The sequence below is a fragment of the Wyeomyia smithii genome, chromosome 1 (assembly GCF_029784165.1).
Source record: "Wyeomyia smithii strain HCP4-BCI-WySm-NY-G18 chromosome 1, ASM2978416v1, whole genome shotgun sequence".
Classification (NCBI taxonomy): domain Eukaryota; kingdom Metazoa; phylum Arthropoda; class Insecta; order Diptera; family Culicidae; genus Wyeomyia; species Wyeomyia smithii.
Window position 1 is genome coordinate 27,814,188 of NC_073694.1, and position 12,416 is coordinate 27,826,603.

At 41.4% G+C, this 12,416-nt stretch overlaps 1 protein-coding gene across 2 annotated transcripts; it reads left to right on the forward strand.

Moving 5' to 3' along the window:
• Positions 1 to 200: 200 nt before the first annotated feature.
• On the forward strand, positions 201 to 12,126 carry LOC129734037 (zinc finger protein 208-like). 2 transcript variants are annotated; one of them, XM_055695746.1, is made up of 5 exons: positions 201 to 744; positions 1,552 to 2,592; positions 8,296 to 9,336; positions 9,997 to 10,044; positions 10,167 to 12,126. In XM_055695746.1, the coding sequence occupies exons 1-5, from the start codon at positions 479 to 481 to the stop codon at positions 11,917 to 11,919; spliced, it is 4,149 nt and encodes a 1,382-aa protein (XP_055551721.1). In that variant the 5' UTR covers positions 201 to 478; the 3' UTR covers positions 11,920 to 12,126. The 2 variants fall into 2 exon arrangements, with proteins under 2 accessions (XP_055551721.1, XP_055551730.1); XM_055695755.1 differs by lacking the exon at positions 9,997 to 10,044.
• Positions 12,127 to 12,416: the final 290 nt, after the last annotated feature.

Below are 12,416 nucleotides of genomic sequence, written 5' to 3' on the forward strand. Positions count from 1 at the left end.
AACACTTTATTATTATTATTATTTATTTCGCTTGCCTTTTGACGACACTCTCGCTGTCACTGGACTTGTTTGTTGCTAAATTAAGCATTTATGCTGTCGGAAAGCCAATAAAATGAACAAAACGGTTTGAGCTTTTTTTTCTTCCCCTTCCAATATTCAAGATTTTTGAAGGGGGGGAAGGGGTGACAAAATGAAAATAAAATTTGTAACGACCTTATTTGTATACCTATAGTTGCGCCGCTGTACTCGAACTTTTTAAAGACCTTGTAAACATGAGATTCAAATCATTCCCCGTACCTGTATCTACTCCATTGACAGCAATCAGCTGTGCCATAAAATAATATTTGACTGGAACGGAACTGACAACCGAGCCGAGCACACAGAAGTAAACGGAAAGTGATGAAGTGACGCTGCGATTCGAACGAAAACAAAATTACTCTCCGGTTGAAATTTTAACAGTTCGTGTATTTTTGTGACAATGGAAATGGCAAAATCTGTTTTAATGAAAATAGAGGAAGAATCCGGGACGATAAAAGTGGAAGAAACTACGACGACATTAGATACTGTTTCGGATGTCATGGAATCTGATCTCCCAATCACCACGAATGAAGAACGCTCCTTCAGTGAGGCATCGGTTCTGCTAGATGGGCTGAATGTAGTGGAAGCTGACCCTGCCATCGATAAAACCGGTAAAACGGAAACGGCTGCAGCAGTGGATGATCAAAATGCCACTCCTAGCTCAAGGTAATTTTTAAAACTTTTTTGAGTCGATATTTTCCTTCATTCGGCACACTTGACGTTCCTCGTTTTGAACCTAGGGTTTTATTTGAACATTGTTTTGAAGTTTGTTGTTATACTATGTCAATCAAAATTTGATTTTTTTTATTAACAATACACGAATTCAATGCAGTGCCATCCTCATCGAAGACAATCCACAAGCAATAATAAACAAGAGTGATTAGTCGGCACTGGAACAAAGCTAGTATCATGTCAACATTTCTCCATACACTATCTTTCACTGATCTTTTCTTATGAAATTACCAATTTTCAAATACATACAGCTGACTAGGCACTAACAAAGTAACAGTCATGATCTGACGTAAAACAATTTGTATAGTTTTGGAATAACCCTGCCTTATAGCTGAACTCATTAACCCAACAATCTTAATTTCGATCCGGATCCCGTTGAGATAAAGGTTCTGACGATTGCTCAGAACTGCTAACCACCTTCGGCTGCAAACAACAAACGATGTCACTTTTCATGCATGTAATAAGCGCATTTGATTCAATTTTAATAGAAATTCTTTCCGAGGAATCACATCAAAAAAGGTTCTCTTCTCTATTGACAAACCTATTTTTTCTCTTAACCCTTCTGTCTGAGAAGTACTCATTTTCCTCTAGGTTCCTGTCTAAGTCCGCTGTTATACAGTTGCCACTAACCGATAAAGGGTTAAGTGATTATTGAATCTCAGTCTTCTTCTATTTTACACAGATTAGTAAAGTTAATATTTATCTTCGTTTCCTTTTTTACCTCCTTGAAATACAAACAAGGCAACACAGCATGGATCGTTCCTATAAGTGCCTCATTTGCGGGAGAGTGTTCAGGTTCAAAAATTCCTTTGCAAGACATACGCGCCTCCACGATGACGAGGGACTGTACCGATGCGAGATCTGCGGCAAAGGATACAAATCAATGTATAATCTACATGAACACAAGAAGAATCACACATCCGGTGAGAATAAACCATACAAATGCGACTTTTGTGGAAAAAGATTCATTTATCGCTCTACCCTCCTGAGACATACGGAAGTTCACAGTGGGGAGCGACCGCACAATTGCGATATCTGCGGAAAAAGTTACAAATCAGCAAGTCATTTAAACCAGCACAAGAAGTTTCACACAGCCCATGAGAATGAACTGCACAGATGTGAAATCTGCGGAAAAGGTTTCGTGTTTCACCACATACTTGTGAATCATTTGGTCTGTCACAGCAACGAACGACGGTATAAATGCGACATCTGCGGCAAGGAATACAAATTCGCAACTACGCTCAATGAGCACAAGAAGTATCACACAGCCGGTGAGGATGAACTGCACAAATGCGACTTTTGCGGGAGAAGTTACGTATATCGCTCAGCACTAGTACGGCATTTGGACACTCACAGCGATGAGCTACGACACAAGTGCGACATCTGCGGCAAGCGACAAAAGTCAAGAAGAGCTCTCCTTCAGCACATGGAAACTCATAAAGGTAAACGACACATATGTGCCATCTGCGGCAAGAAGTACCAATCAGCAACTCAGCTAGCTTACCACATGAAGATGAAGCGTCACACACTTGGTGAGGATTCATCGCACAGATGCGAATCCGGGACGATAAAGGTGGAAGAGATTACGACGACTTTCGATACTGTCTTGGATGTCATAGAATCTGATCTCCCAATCACCACGCATGAAGAACGCTCCTTCAGTGAGGCATCGGCTCCGCTAGATGGGCTGAATGTAGTGGAAGCTGACCCTGCCATCGATAAAACCGGTAAAACGGAAACGGTTACAGCAGTGGATGGTCAAATTGCCGCTCCTAACTCAAGGTACCTTTTAAAATTTTTTTGAATCGATATTTTGCCTGATTCGGCACACTTGACGTTCCGCGTTTTGAACTTAGGGTTTCATTTGAACATACTTTTGAAGTTTGTTGTGATACTATGTCAATCAAAATTTGATTTGACAATACAGGAATTCAATGCAGTGCAATCATCATCAAAGACAATCCACAAGCAACCATAAACAAGAGCGACTAGTCGGCACTGGAATAAAGCTAGTATCTTTTTTTTTTAACTCTAATATTTATTTAGGCCCAACCGCGAAGCATAACGGGGCCGAATATCTTTTGGAGTAGGGAAAAGCCAGCTTGAGTAGAGCCTGTATCCCGACTGCTCCTCCTCAAACAGGCATAAAAACCCTCTCATCTTTTCTCTTTCAAAAATACAATTTAAAAATACATGTCATTTAAGCCTACGACTAACATTAACATCAAAGTTTTTCTCTTTATAACTAAATACTAATCCTTACTACTATTCGTTGAGGGTGATGGTTCCTTATTTCTTTGAAATCAAAACTTTTTTTTTTTTTTTAAACTCTAATATTTATTTGGGCCCAACCGCAAAGCATAACGGGGCCGAATATCTTTTGGAGTAGGGAAAAGCCAGCTTGAGTAGAGCCTGTATCCCGACTGCTCCTCCTCAAACAGGCATAAAAACCCTCTCATCTTTTCTCTTTTATAAATACAATTTAAAAATACATATCATTTAAACCTACGGCTAACAGTAACAATAATAAATGAAGTTCTTCTCTGTATGAGTAAATATCAATTCTTAATACTATTCGTTAAGGTGTGATGGTTCCTTATATCTTTAGAAATCAAAACTTATATCTATGTTTGGTGGATCATGTCTCTCAGAAAGAAGCGATGATTCATGTGTCTCTAAAATGATCAATAAAAGAAAAAAAAGGAACAGAATTAGTGTGAAACTTTTTGATGGAGGTTGTGTTGGAAAAATAAGAAAAAAAAAAGAAGCAAGGAGATAATCAAATTCGATACTTGATATCTCTTAAAAAGTCATAAATAGGTATTACAAGTGCTGGGTTGCGGCTAGCAAGTGCATCCCGTACTTGCATTGTAAATGTCACTTTCTGTTTTTGGAGAGAATCAATAAGCTTGGTCCTTGCTCTGTGGTACTTAGGGCAGCAAATCAAAACTTATATCTAAGTTCGGTGGATCATGTCTCTCAAAAAGAAGCGATGATTCATGTTTCTATAAAAAAGATGAACGAAAGAAAGAAGAAAAAGAAACAGAATTAGTGTGAAACTTTTTGAGATTGTTGTGTTGGGAGAAATTAGGAGAGAAAGCATAGAGATAATCAAATTCGATACTTGATATCTCTTAAAAAGTCGTAAATGGGTATTACAAGCGCGGGGTTGCGGCTAGCAAGCACATCCCGTACTTGCATTGTAAACGTCACTTTCTGTTTCCGGAGAGAATCTATAAGCTTGGCCCTTGCTCTGTGGTACTTAGGGCATACGAAGACTATGTGGTCAATATCTTCGTACCCTCCACATTCGCACAGATTACTATCGACTAAGTTTATTCGATAGAGGTGTGCGTTTGCAACATAGTGATTGGACATTAGGCGCGAAATAACTCAAATGAAATCACGAGTTAAATCTAACCCTTTGAACCAAGCTTTTGTAGACACTTTGGGCGAGTGCATCTATCGCCCAAGGTCGTCTTTATTCCACTTTTCCTGCCAGTTTTCCAGAGCCAGTTGTCGGGGCAGATGAAAATACTTGGTATAGGTGATCGGTCTATCAAATATATCTCCTTCTATGGCACCCCTTTTTGCTAATAAATCAGCTTCTTCATTGCCTGGGATTGAGCAATGAGAGGGGACCCACACAAAGCAGATAATGAAAGACCGATCAACCAGCACTTCTAATATCCGTCTAATTTCCGGAAGGAAATAGGACGGGTGCTTGACCGGTTTAATCGATCGGAGAGCTTCGATAGAACTGAGGCTGTCCGAGAAGATGAAGTAATTGTCTGGTGTCTTGAGCTCGATAATTCGCAGCGAATTGTGTATGGCAGCTAATTCAGCTACGTATATGGAGCAGGGCTGTGCCAGTTTGCGAGATATGCGATGATCTGTGTTGAAAACGCCATATCCGGATTGTCCATCCATCACAGATCCGTCCGTGAAAAAGGAATTCTGTTTTGGGAGGTGGCCAAATTTTGCCGAAAATATTGATGGCACAACTGTTGGTTTGAGGTGATCGGGAATTCCATGGATTTCTTGTTTCATCGTCAAATCAAATACAACAGAAGAATTGTTGAGCGATGTTAAAATCTCACGGGATGGAGCAACAACCGAAGGGTTTATCTCCATGGACATGAACCGCTGGGCTGGTATACTGACATACAGGGTTTCTGAACAACTTCCGAACATTTCTCATAGTTCGCAATAAGCATTGGATTTGCTATTTCCGATCTAATGAGGAAACGAAAAGCCAACTCAAACAGCGTCTCTTTGAGTGGTAGTATTCCAGCTATGACCTCTAGGGACATGGTATGTGTCGACTGCATGCAGCCTAGAGCGAAACGCAAACAACGGTATTGTATCCTCTCGAGTTTCAGCATGTGTGAAGCTGCGACACCTCTGAAGCATATGCTGCCGTATTCTATTACGGGCAGAATCGTGGTTTGAGAGAGTCGTATCAAATCCTCTGGATGGGCTCCCCATGATGTTCCTGTTACCATTCGAAGGAAATTGTTCCTTGGTTGGCATCTTTGCTTCAGGTAATTGACATGTTTTTCCCATGTGCACTTAGAGTCATACCATACTCCGAGATATTTGAAGCTAGGTGACTGAGTGATGGGTCTTTCGGACAGAACTAGCTCAAAACGAGGTGGTGGTCGCTTTTTTGAAAAGACTACGATTTCCGTTTTTTCAAGCGAGAACTCGATTCCAAGACAACTGGCCCAAACGGTCAGATTGTCGAGCGTGTTTTGCAGGCTGTTCTTCATGTCTGCGGCTAGAGACGCCGTGACTGAAACTACACAGTCGTCAGCTAACTGGCGCATCGTGCAGCCGTCCGTCAAGCATGTGTCGATGTCACTGATGTAGAAGTTGTACAACAGCGGACTCAGACAAGAGCCTTGGGGGAGACCCATGTAGCTTGTTCGTGTTATTGTTGAAGAACCGTGGTTGAAAAGTAAATGCTTTTCAGACAGCAGGTTGATCAAAAAATTTGTCAATATAGGGGAGAATCCTCTTTGATGCAGTTTCTCGGAGAGAATTTCGATTGAAACTGAATCAAATGCGCCTGTGATATCCAGGAAAACCGAGGTCATTTGTTGTTTGCTACCAAGAGCCATTTTCGCTTCTGTGGGTAGCAATGCCAGGCAATCGTTAGGGCCCTTGCCCCTACGAAAGCCGAACTGGGTCTCTGATAGTTGGTTAGTTGACTCTGCCCAGTTGTCAAGTCTACGAAGGATAATTTTTTCGAGCAATTTGCGTATGCATGAGAGCATCGCAATCGGCCTATACGAGCGGTGATCTGCGACAGGTTTATCTGGCTTTTTGATTGCGATAATCTTAACCTGTCTCCAAGCTTTCGGGATCATATTGTTCCTGATAAGCTTATTAAACAGTTTAAGAAATCGTATCTTGGCCGAGTCCGGCAGGTTTTTCATCAAATTAAATTTGATCCTGTCCGATCCTGGAGCCTTGTTCTTGCAAGACGCGAGGGCAATTGAAAACTCCAACATGGTAAATTCTGGTTCTTCAAAAGCCGTTGTATCGCTGAATTTTTGCTGTGATGGGACAGCGTCTGGGCATACCTTTTTTGCGAAATCATAGATCCAACGTTCAGAGTATTCCTTTGCCTCATTACTGTCGGACCTATTGCGCATTTTTCGAGCCGTATCCAGAGATAGCTCATAGAAGCATCTCTGGGTAACGTGCTTATGAAACTTTGCCAGTATGATCTTTTTTTCAGTTTGTGCAGCTTAGACTGTTTTATTTCCAGCTCCCTAAACTGATCATAAAGCTCAATTGAACCACCATCCCTGAATGCTATGTATGATGCTTTTAGAGCTTTTTTCATCTCGGTGCATTCTTTGTCCCACCATTGCTTGTTGGGACGAATTTTCAATTTGTTCTCAGGGGCAGGCCTCTTCTGAGATTGCAACGCGCTACCTAGCACTAATGTTGCAAGGAAGTTGTATTCGTCGGATGGAGAAAGCTCATCCGTTGTTTCGAGACCCTGGGATATTGTGTACGAGAATTTTTCCCAATCAATATTCCGGGTAAGATCATACTCTACTTCGACTGTGGTAGCAGAATGGAGCCTGCTCATAATCGAAATACTGATTGGCAAATGGTCGCTGCCGTGGGGATCTTGAATAATCTCCCATTTGCAGTCCAAAGCCATTGAGGAAGAACACATCGACAAGTCTAATGTGCTCTCTCGTATTGGAGGCCTTGCAATTCTCGTAGCTAACCCAGGTATGTTCAATAAGGTCATATCGAAGTCATCGAGAAAGCTTTCAATATGAACAGCGCGGCTATCATCCCTAGATGCGCCCCACGCCGTACCGTGAGAATTGAAATCTCCCAGGATGAGGCGTGGAGTCGGAAGCAGTTCCGTTATTTGTGACAGCTGCAACCGGTTAATAACCGCTCTAGGCGGAATGTAGACTGATGCGACAGTGAGGCCCTCCCCAGCAGTTGTTATATGGCAAGCAACAATTTCTATTGCATCAATTGCTGGGAGAGGAATACGGAAGAATGGGTAGCATTTTTTGATACCAAGGAGCACTCCGCCATAAGAGTTTCCTCGGTCTAAACGGATTATATTGAAGTCTTGAACGGCTAGTGTCGTGTCAGTTGACAACCATGTTTCAGATAGCGCGAAAATATCGCATTTGCTATCGTGAAGCAGGAGTTTAAATTTATCTAATTTGGGGATCAAGCTTCTACAGTTCCATTGTATGATCCTTGTTGTCGATTCGTCACTTCGGCTGTCTGAATTAGACATCGAGGGATACGAACGCGAGGAGGGGCCATTTGGTGCTTAGTTGCTTACCCAACATGCAAATTGTTGGAAGCCAAGCCGAAATTATACTCTTGAGGGAATCAGATAGACCAAAAGTGGTAAATATCCATTCAACGATCATTTTGAATGAGATACGTCCATCAGTGGTCGGTATTTCAGATTCCGATGACTGTGTTTTGGCGGAAGCAGATTGTTTTCCTGGTAATTTGGGAAACTCTTTATCGAAATTGTTAGCCTCGGCATTAAGTTTGAATCCTGGAGGTGACGATTTTGCGTTGTTTTGCTTAGGAGGGGTTCCTCTTGGAGTGTCTGTAAGCGTCTGTTTCTGCTTCTTTCTAGGAAGAAAGCTAGTAGCATGTCAACATTTCTCCATACACAATCTTTCACTGATTTTTTCTTATGAAATTACCAATTTTCAAAAACATACAGCTGCTGACTAGGCACTAACAAGTAAAACAATTTGTACAGTTTTGGAATAACCCTGCCGAATGGCTGAACTCATTGACCCAACAATCTTTATTTTGATCCGGATTCCGTTGAGATAAAGGTCCTAACGATTGCTTAGAACTGCTGGCCACCTTCGGCTGCAAACAACAAACGATGTCACTTCTCATTACATAGATTAGTAAAGTTAATATTAATCTTCGTTTCCTTTTTTTATCTTTTTAAATACAAACAAGGCAACACAGCACGGATCGTTCCTATAAGTGCCTCATTTGCGGGAGAGTGTTCAGGTTCAAAAATTCCTTTGCAAGACATACGCGCCTCCACGATGACGAGCGACTATACCGATGCGAAATCTGTGGCGAAGGATACAAATCAAGGGGTATTCTTAAGGAGCACACGAAGAATCACACATCCGGTGAGGATAAACCGTACAGATGCGAAATTTGTGGAAAAAGATTCATTTATCGTTCTGCCCTCTTGAGACATACGGAAATTCACAGCGGGAAGCGACCGCACAAATGCGATATCTGTGGAAAAAGTTACAAATCAGCAGCTCATTTGAATCAGCATAAGAAGTATCACACAACCCATGAGGATGAACTGCACAGATGCGAAATTTGCGGAAAAGGCTTCGTGTTTCACCACGTACTTGTGAATCATTTGGTCTGTCACAGCAACGAACGACGGTATAAATGCGACATCTGCGGCAAGGAATACAAATACGCAACTACGCTTAGTGAGCACAAGAAGTATCACACAGCCGGTGAGGATGAACTGCACAAATGCGACTTTTGCGAGAGAAGTTACGTATATCGCTCAGCACTGGTACGACATTTAGACACTCATAGCGATGAGCTACGACACAAGTGCGACATCTGTGGCAAGCGACATAAGTCAAGAAGAGCCCTCTATACGCACATGGAAGTTCATAAAGGTAAACGATACATATGTGCCATCTGCGGCAAGGAGTGCCAATCAGCAACTAAGCTAGCTTACCACATGAAGATGCAGCATCACACACTTGGTGAGGATTCATCGCTCAGATGCGAATCCGGGACGATAAAGGTGGAAGAAATTACGACAACATTAGATACTGTTTCAGATGTTATGGAATCTGATCTCCCAATAACCAAGAATGAAGAATGCTCTCTCAGTGAGGCACTGACTCCGCTAGATGAGCTGAATGTAGTGAAACCTGACCCTGCCATCGATAAAACCGGTAAAATGGAAACGTCTGCAGCAGTGGATGTTCAAAATGCCGCTCCTAGCTCAAGGTAACTTTTAAATTTTTTTGAGGCGATATTTTGCTTCATTCGGCAAACTTGACGTTTCTCGTTTTAAACCTAGGGTTTTATTTGACGATACATTTGAAGTTTGTTGTGATACTATGTCAATCAAAATTTGATTTTTTGCTAACAATACACGAATTCAATGCAGTGCCATCATCATCAAAGACAATCCACAAGCAACCATAAACAAGAGCAACCAGTCGGCACTGGAACAAAGCTAGTATCATGTCAACATGTCTCCATACACTATCTTTCACTGACCTTTTCTCATGAAATTACCAATTTTCAAATACATACAGCTGACTAGGCACTAACAAAGTAACAGTCATGATCTGACATAAAACAATTTGTATATTTTGAGAAAACCCTGCCAAAATGGCTGAACTCATCTTAATTTTTGCCCCACAATCTTAATTTTGATTCGGATCCCGTTGAGATAAAGGTCCTAACGATTGCTTAGAACTGCTAGCCACCTTTGGCTGCAAACAACAAACGATGTCACTTTTCATGGATGTGATTAGCGCATTTGGTTCAATTTCAATAGAAATTCTTTCCGGGGAACTGCATCAAAAAAGGTCTTCTCTATTGACAAACCTTTTTTTCTTTCCTTACCCATCTGTCTGAAAAGTATTTATTTTCCTCTAGGTTCCTGTCTAAGTCCGCTGTTATATATTTGCCACTAACCGATAAAGGGTAAGGTAATTATTGAATCTGAATCTTTTGCACTTCCGCTCATTTTCTTCTTCTTTTTTACACAAATTAGTAAAGTTAATATTAATCTTCGTTTTTTTTTATCTCCTGAAAATACAAACAAGGCTACACATCACGGATCGTTCCTATAAGTGCCTCATTTGCGGGAAAGTGTTCAAGTTCAAATCTTCCCTTGCAAGACACACGCGCCTCCACGATGACGAGCGACTGTACCGATGCGACATCTGCGGCGAAGGATACAAATCAAGGGGTATTCTTAAGGAGCACATGAAGAATCACACATCCGGTGAGGATAAACTTTACAGATGCGACTTTTGTGGGAAAAGATTCATTTATCGCTCTACCCTCTTGAGACATACGGAAATTCACACTGGGGAGCGTCAGCACAAATGCGATATCTGCGGAAAAAGTTATAAATCAGCAAGCCATTTGAATCAGCACAAGAAGTATCACACAGCCCATGAGGATGAACTGCACAGATGCAAAATTTGCGGAAAAGGTTTCGTGTTTCACCACATACTTGTGAAACATTTGGTCCGTCACGGCGACGAACGACGGTATAAATGCGACATCTGCGGCAAGGTGTACAAATACGCACATACGCTCAATGAGCACAAGAAGTATCACACAGCCGGTGAGGAAGAACTGCACAGATGTGACTTTTGCGGGAGAAGATACGTATATCGCTCAGCACTAGTACGGCATTTGGACACTCACAGCGATGAGCTACGACACAAGTGCGACATCTGCGGCAAGCAACTCAAGTCAAAAAGAGCTCTCTATGCGCATATGGAAGCTCATAGAGGTAAACGATACATATGTGCCATCTGCGGAAAGGAGTGCAAATCAGCAACTAATCTAGACAATCACAAAAAAAGTCACACACTTGGTAAAGATTCACTGAACAGATGCGGCATTTGTGACAAAACTTTCATTTATCGTTCTGTCCTCTTGAAACATATGTACATTCACACTGAAGAGCGACGAATCAGGTGCGACATCTGCGGCAAGGATTTCAAATCAGTAACTCATTTGAAAGTCCATAAAAAGTATCACACATTCCATGAGGATGACTTGCACAAGTGTTCTGTTTGCGGGAAAGGTTTCATGTTTCGCAACCGACTCCTAAAACATTTGAACACTCACAGTGAAGAGCGTAAGTACAAGTGCGACTTGTGCGGCAAGCAACATAAGTCAAAAAGATCTCTCTACGCGCACATAGAAGTTCATAACGGTAAACGATACATATGTGACATCTGCAACAAGGAGTGCCAATCAGCAACTAAGCTAGCTTACCACATGAAGATGAAGCATCTCACACTTGGTGAGGATTCATCGCACAGGTGCAACATTTGTGAGAAAATTTTCGTTTATCGTTCTCAGCTCTTGAGACATATGTACACTCACACTGACGAGCGACAGTGCACATGCGACATCTGCGGCAAGGGATTCAAAACAGTAACTCATCTGAAAAATCATAAAAAGTATCACACAACTAAAGAGGATGAGCTGCACATGTGTTCCGTTTGCGGGAAAAGTTTCATACATCGCTACAGGCTCGTTAAACATTTGAACACTCACAGCGATGAACGTAAGTACAAGTGCGACATTTGCGACAAGGATTTCAAAACAGCAACTTATCTGAATAATCATAAAAAGTATCACACAACCCATGAGGATGAGCTGCACAAGTGTTCCGTTTGTGGGAAAGGTTTCGTACATCACTACCGGCTCGTAACACATTTGAACACTCACAGCGATGAGCCTAAGTACAAATGCGACATTTGCGACAAGCAGTACAAGTCAAAAGTACGTCTCTACAAACACAGAGAAGCACACAATGGTCAGCAATCGTAACGAAAGCCGCCAAACGTTTTGCAGTTGCAGAGCAGTTGAGTCCTCAGGAAACCATTCACCTTGCAACACAAAGCCCTCATAACAATATTAAAATAGCCAAATGTAAAATATGCAGTTACGGTATATGGTCTTCTAAAAGCAAGGATCAATTAGCGTAACACTAAGTAACACTCGATAGTTAACCAAATAAACGGCGGTAACGGAACAGTTTATATTTCTTTTGCTTTACGACTACATTTTAATTTTTTCAAAGCAGGCGGTGTAACTCGAACCCACAATCCAGCATGGCGTTGTGATATACCCATTCAATCTCAATATCACAGTTTCATACCTTCGCTCACCTTTGATTTTTAGCCCTTCTGTTTGTAAAATTGCTATTGAACAAATTCCAATCATTTTCTATTTTTGTTCGAAACCTGTTCTGTCAAATCAGTAGTAACAAATCATGAGACATCCATTTTTAGATCAATATAAAATTCATTAAATTTTCAATAAAC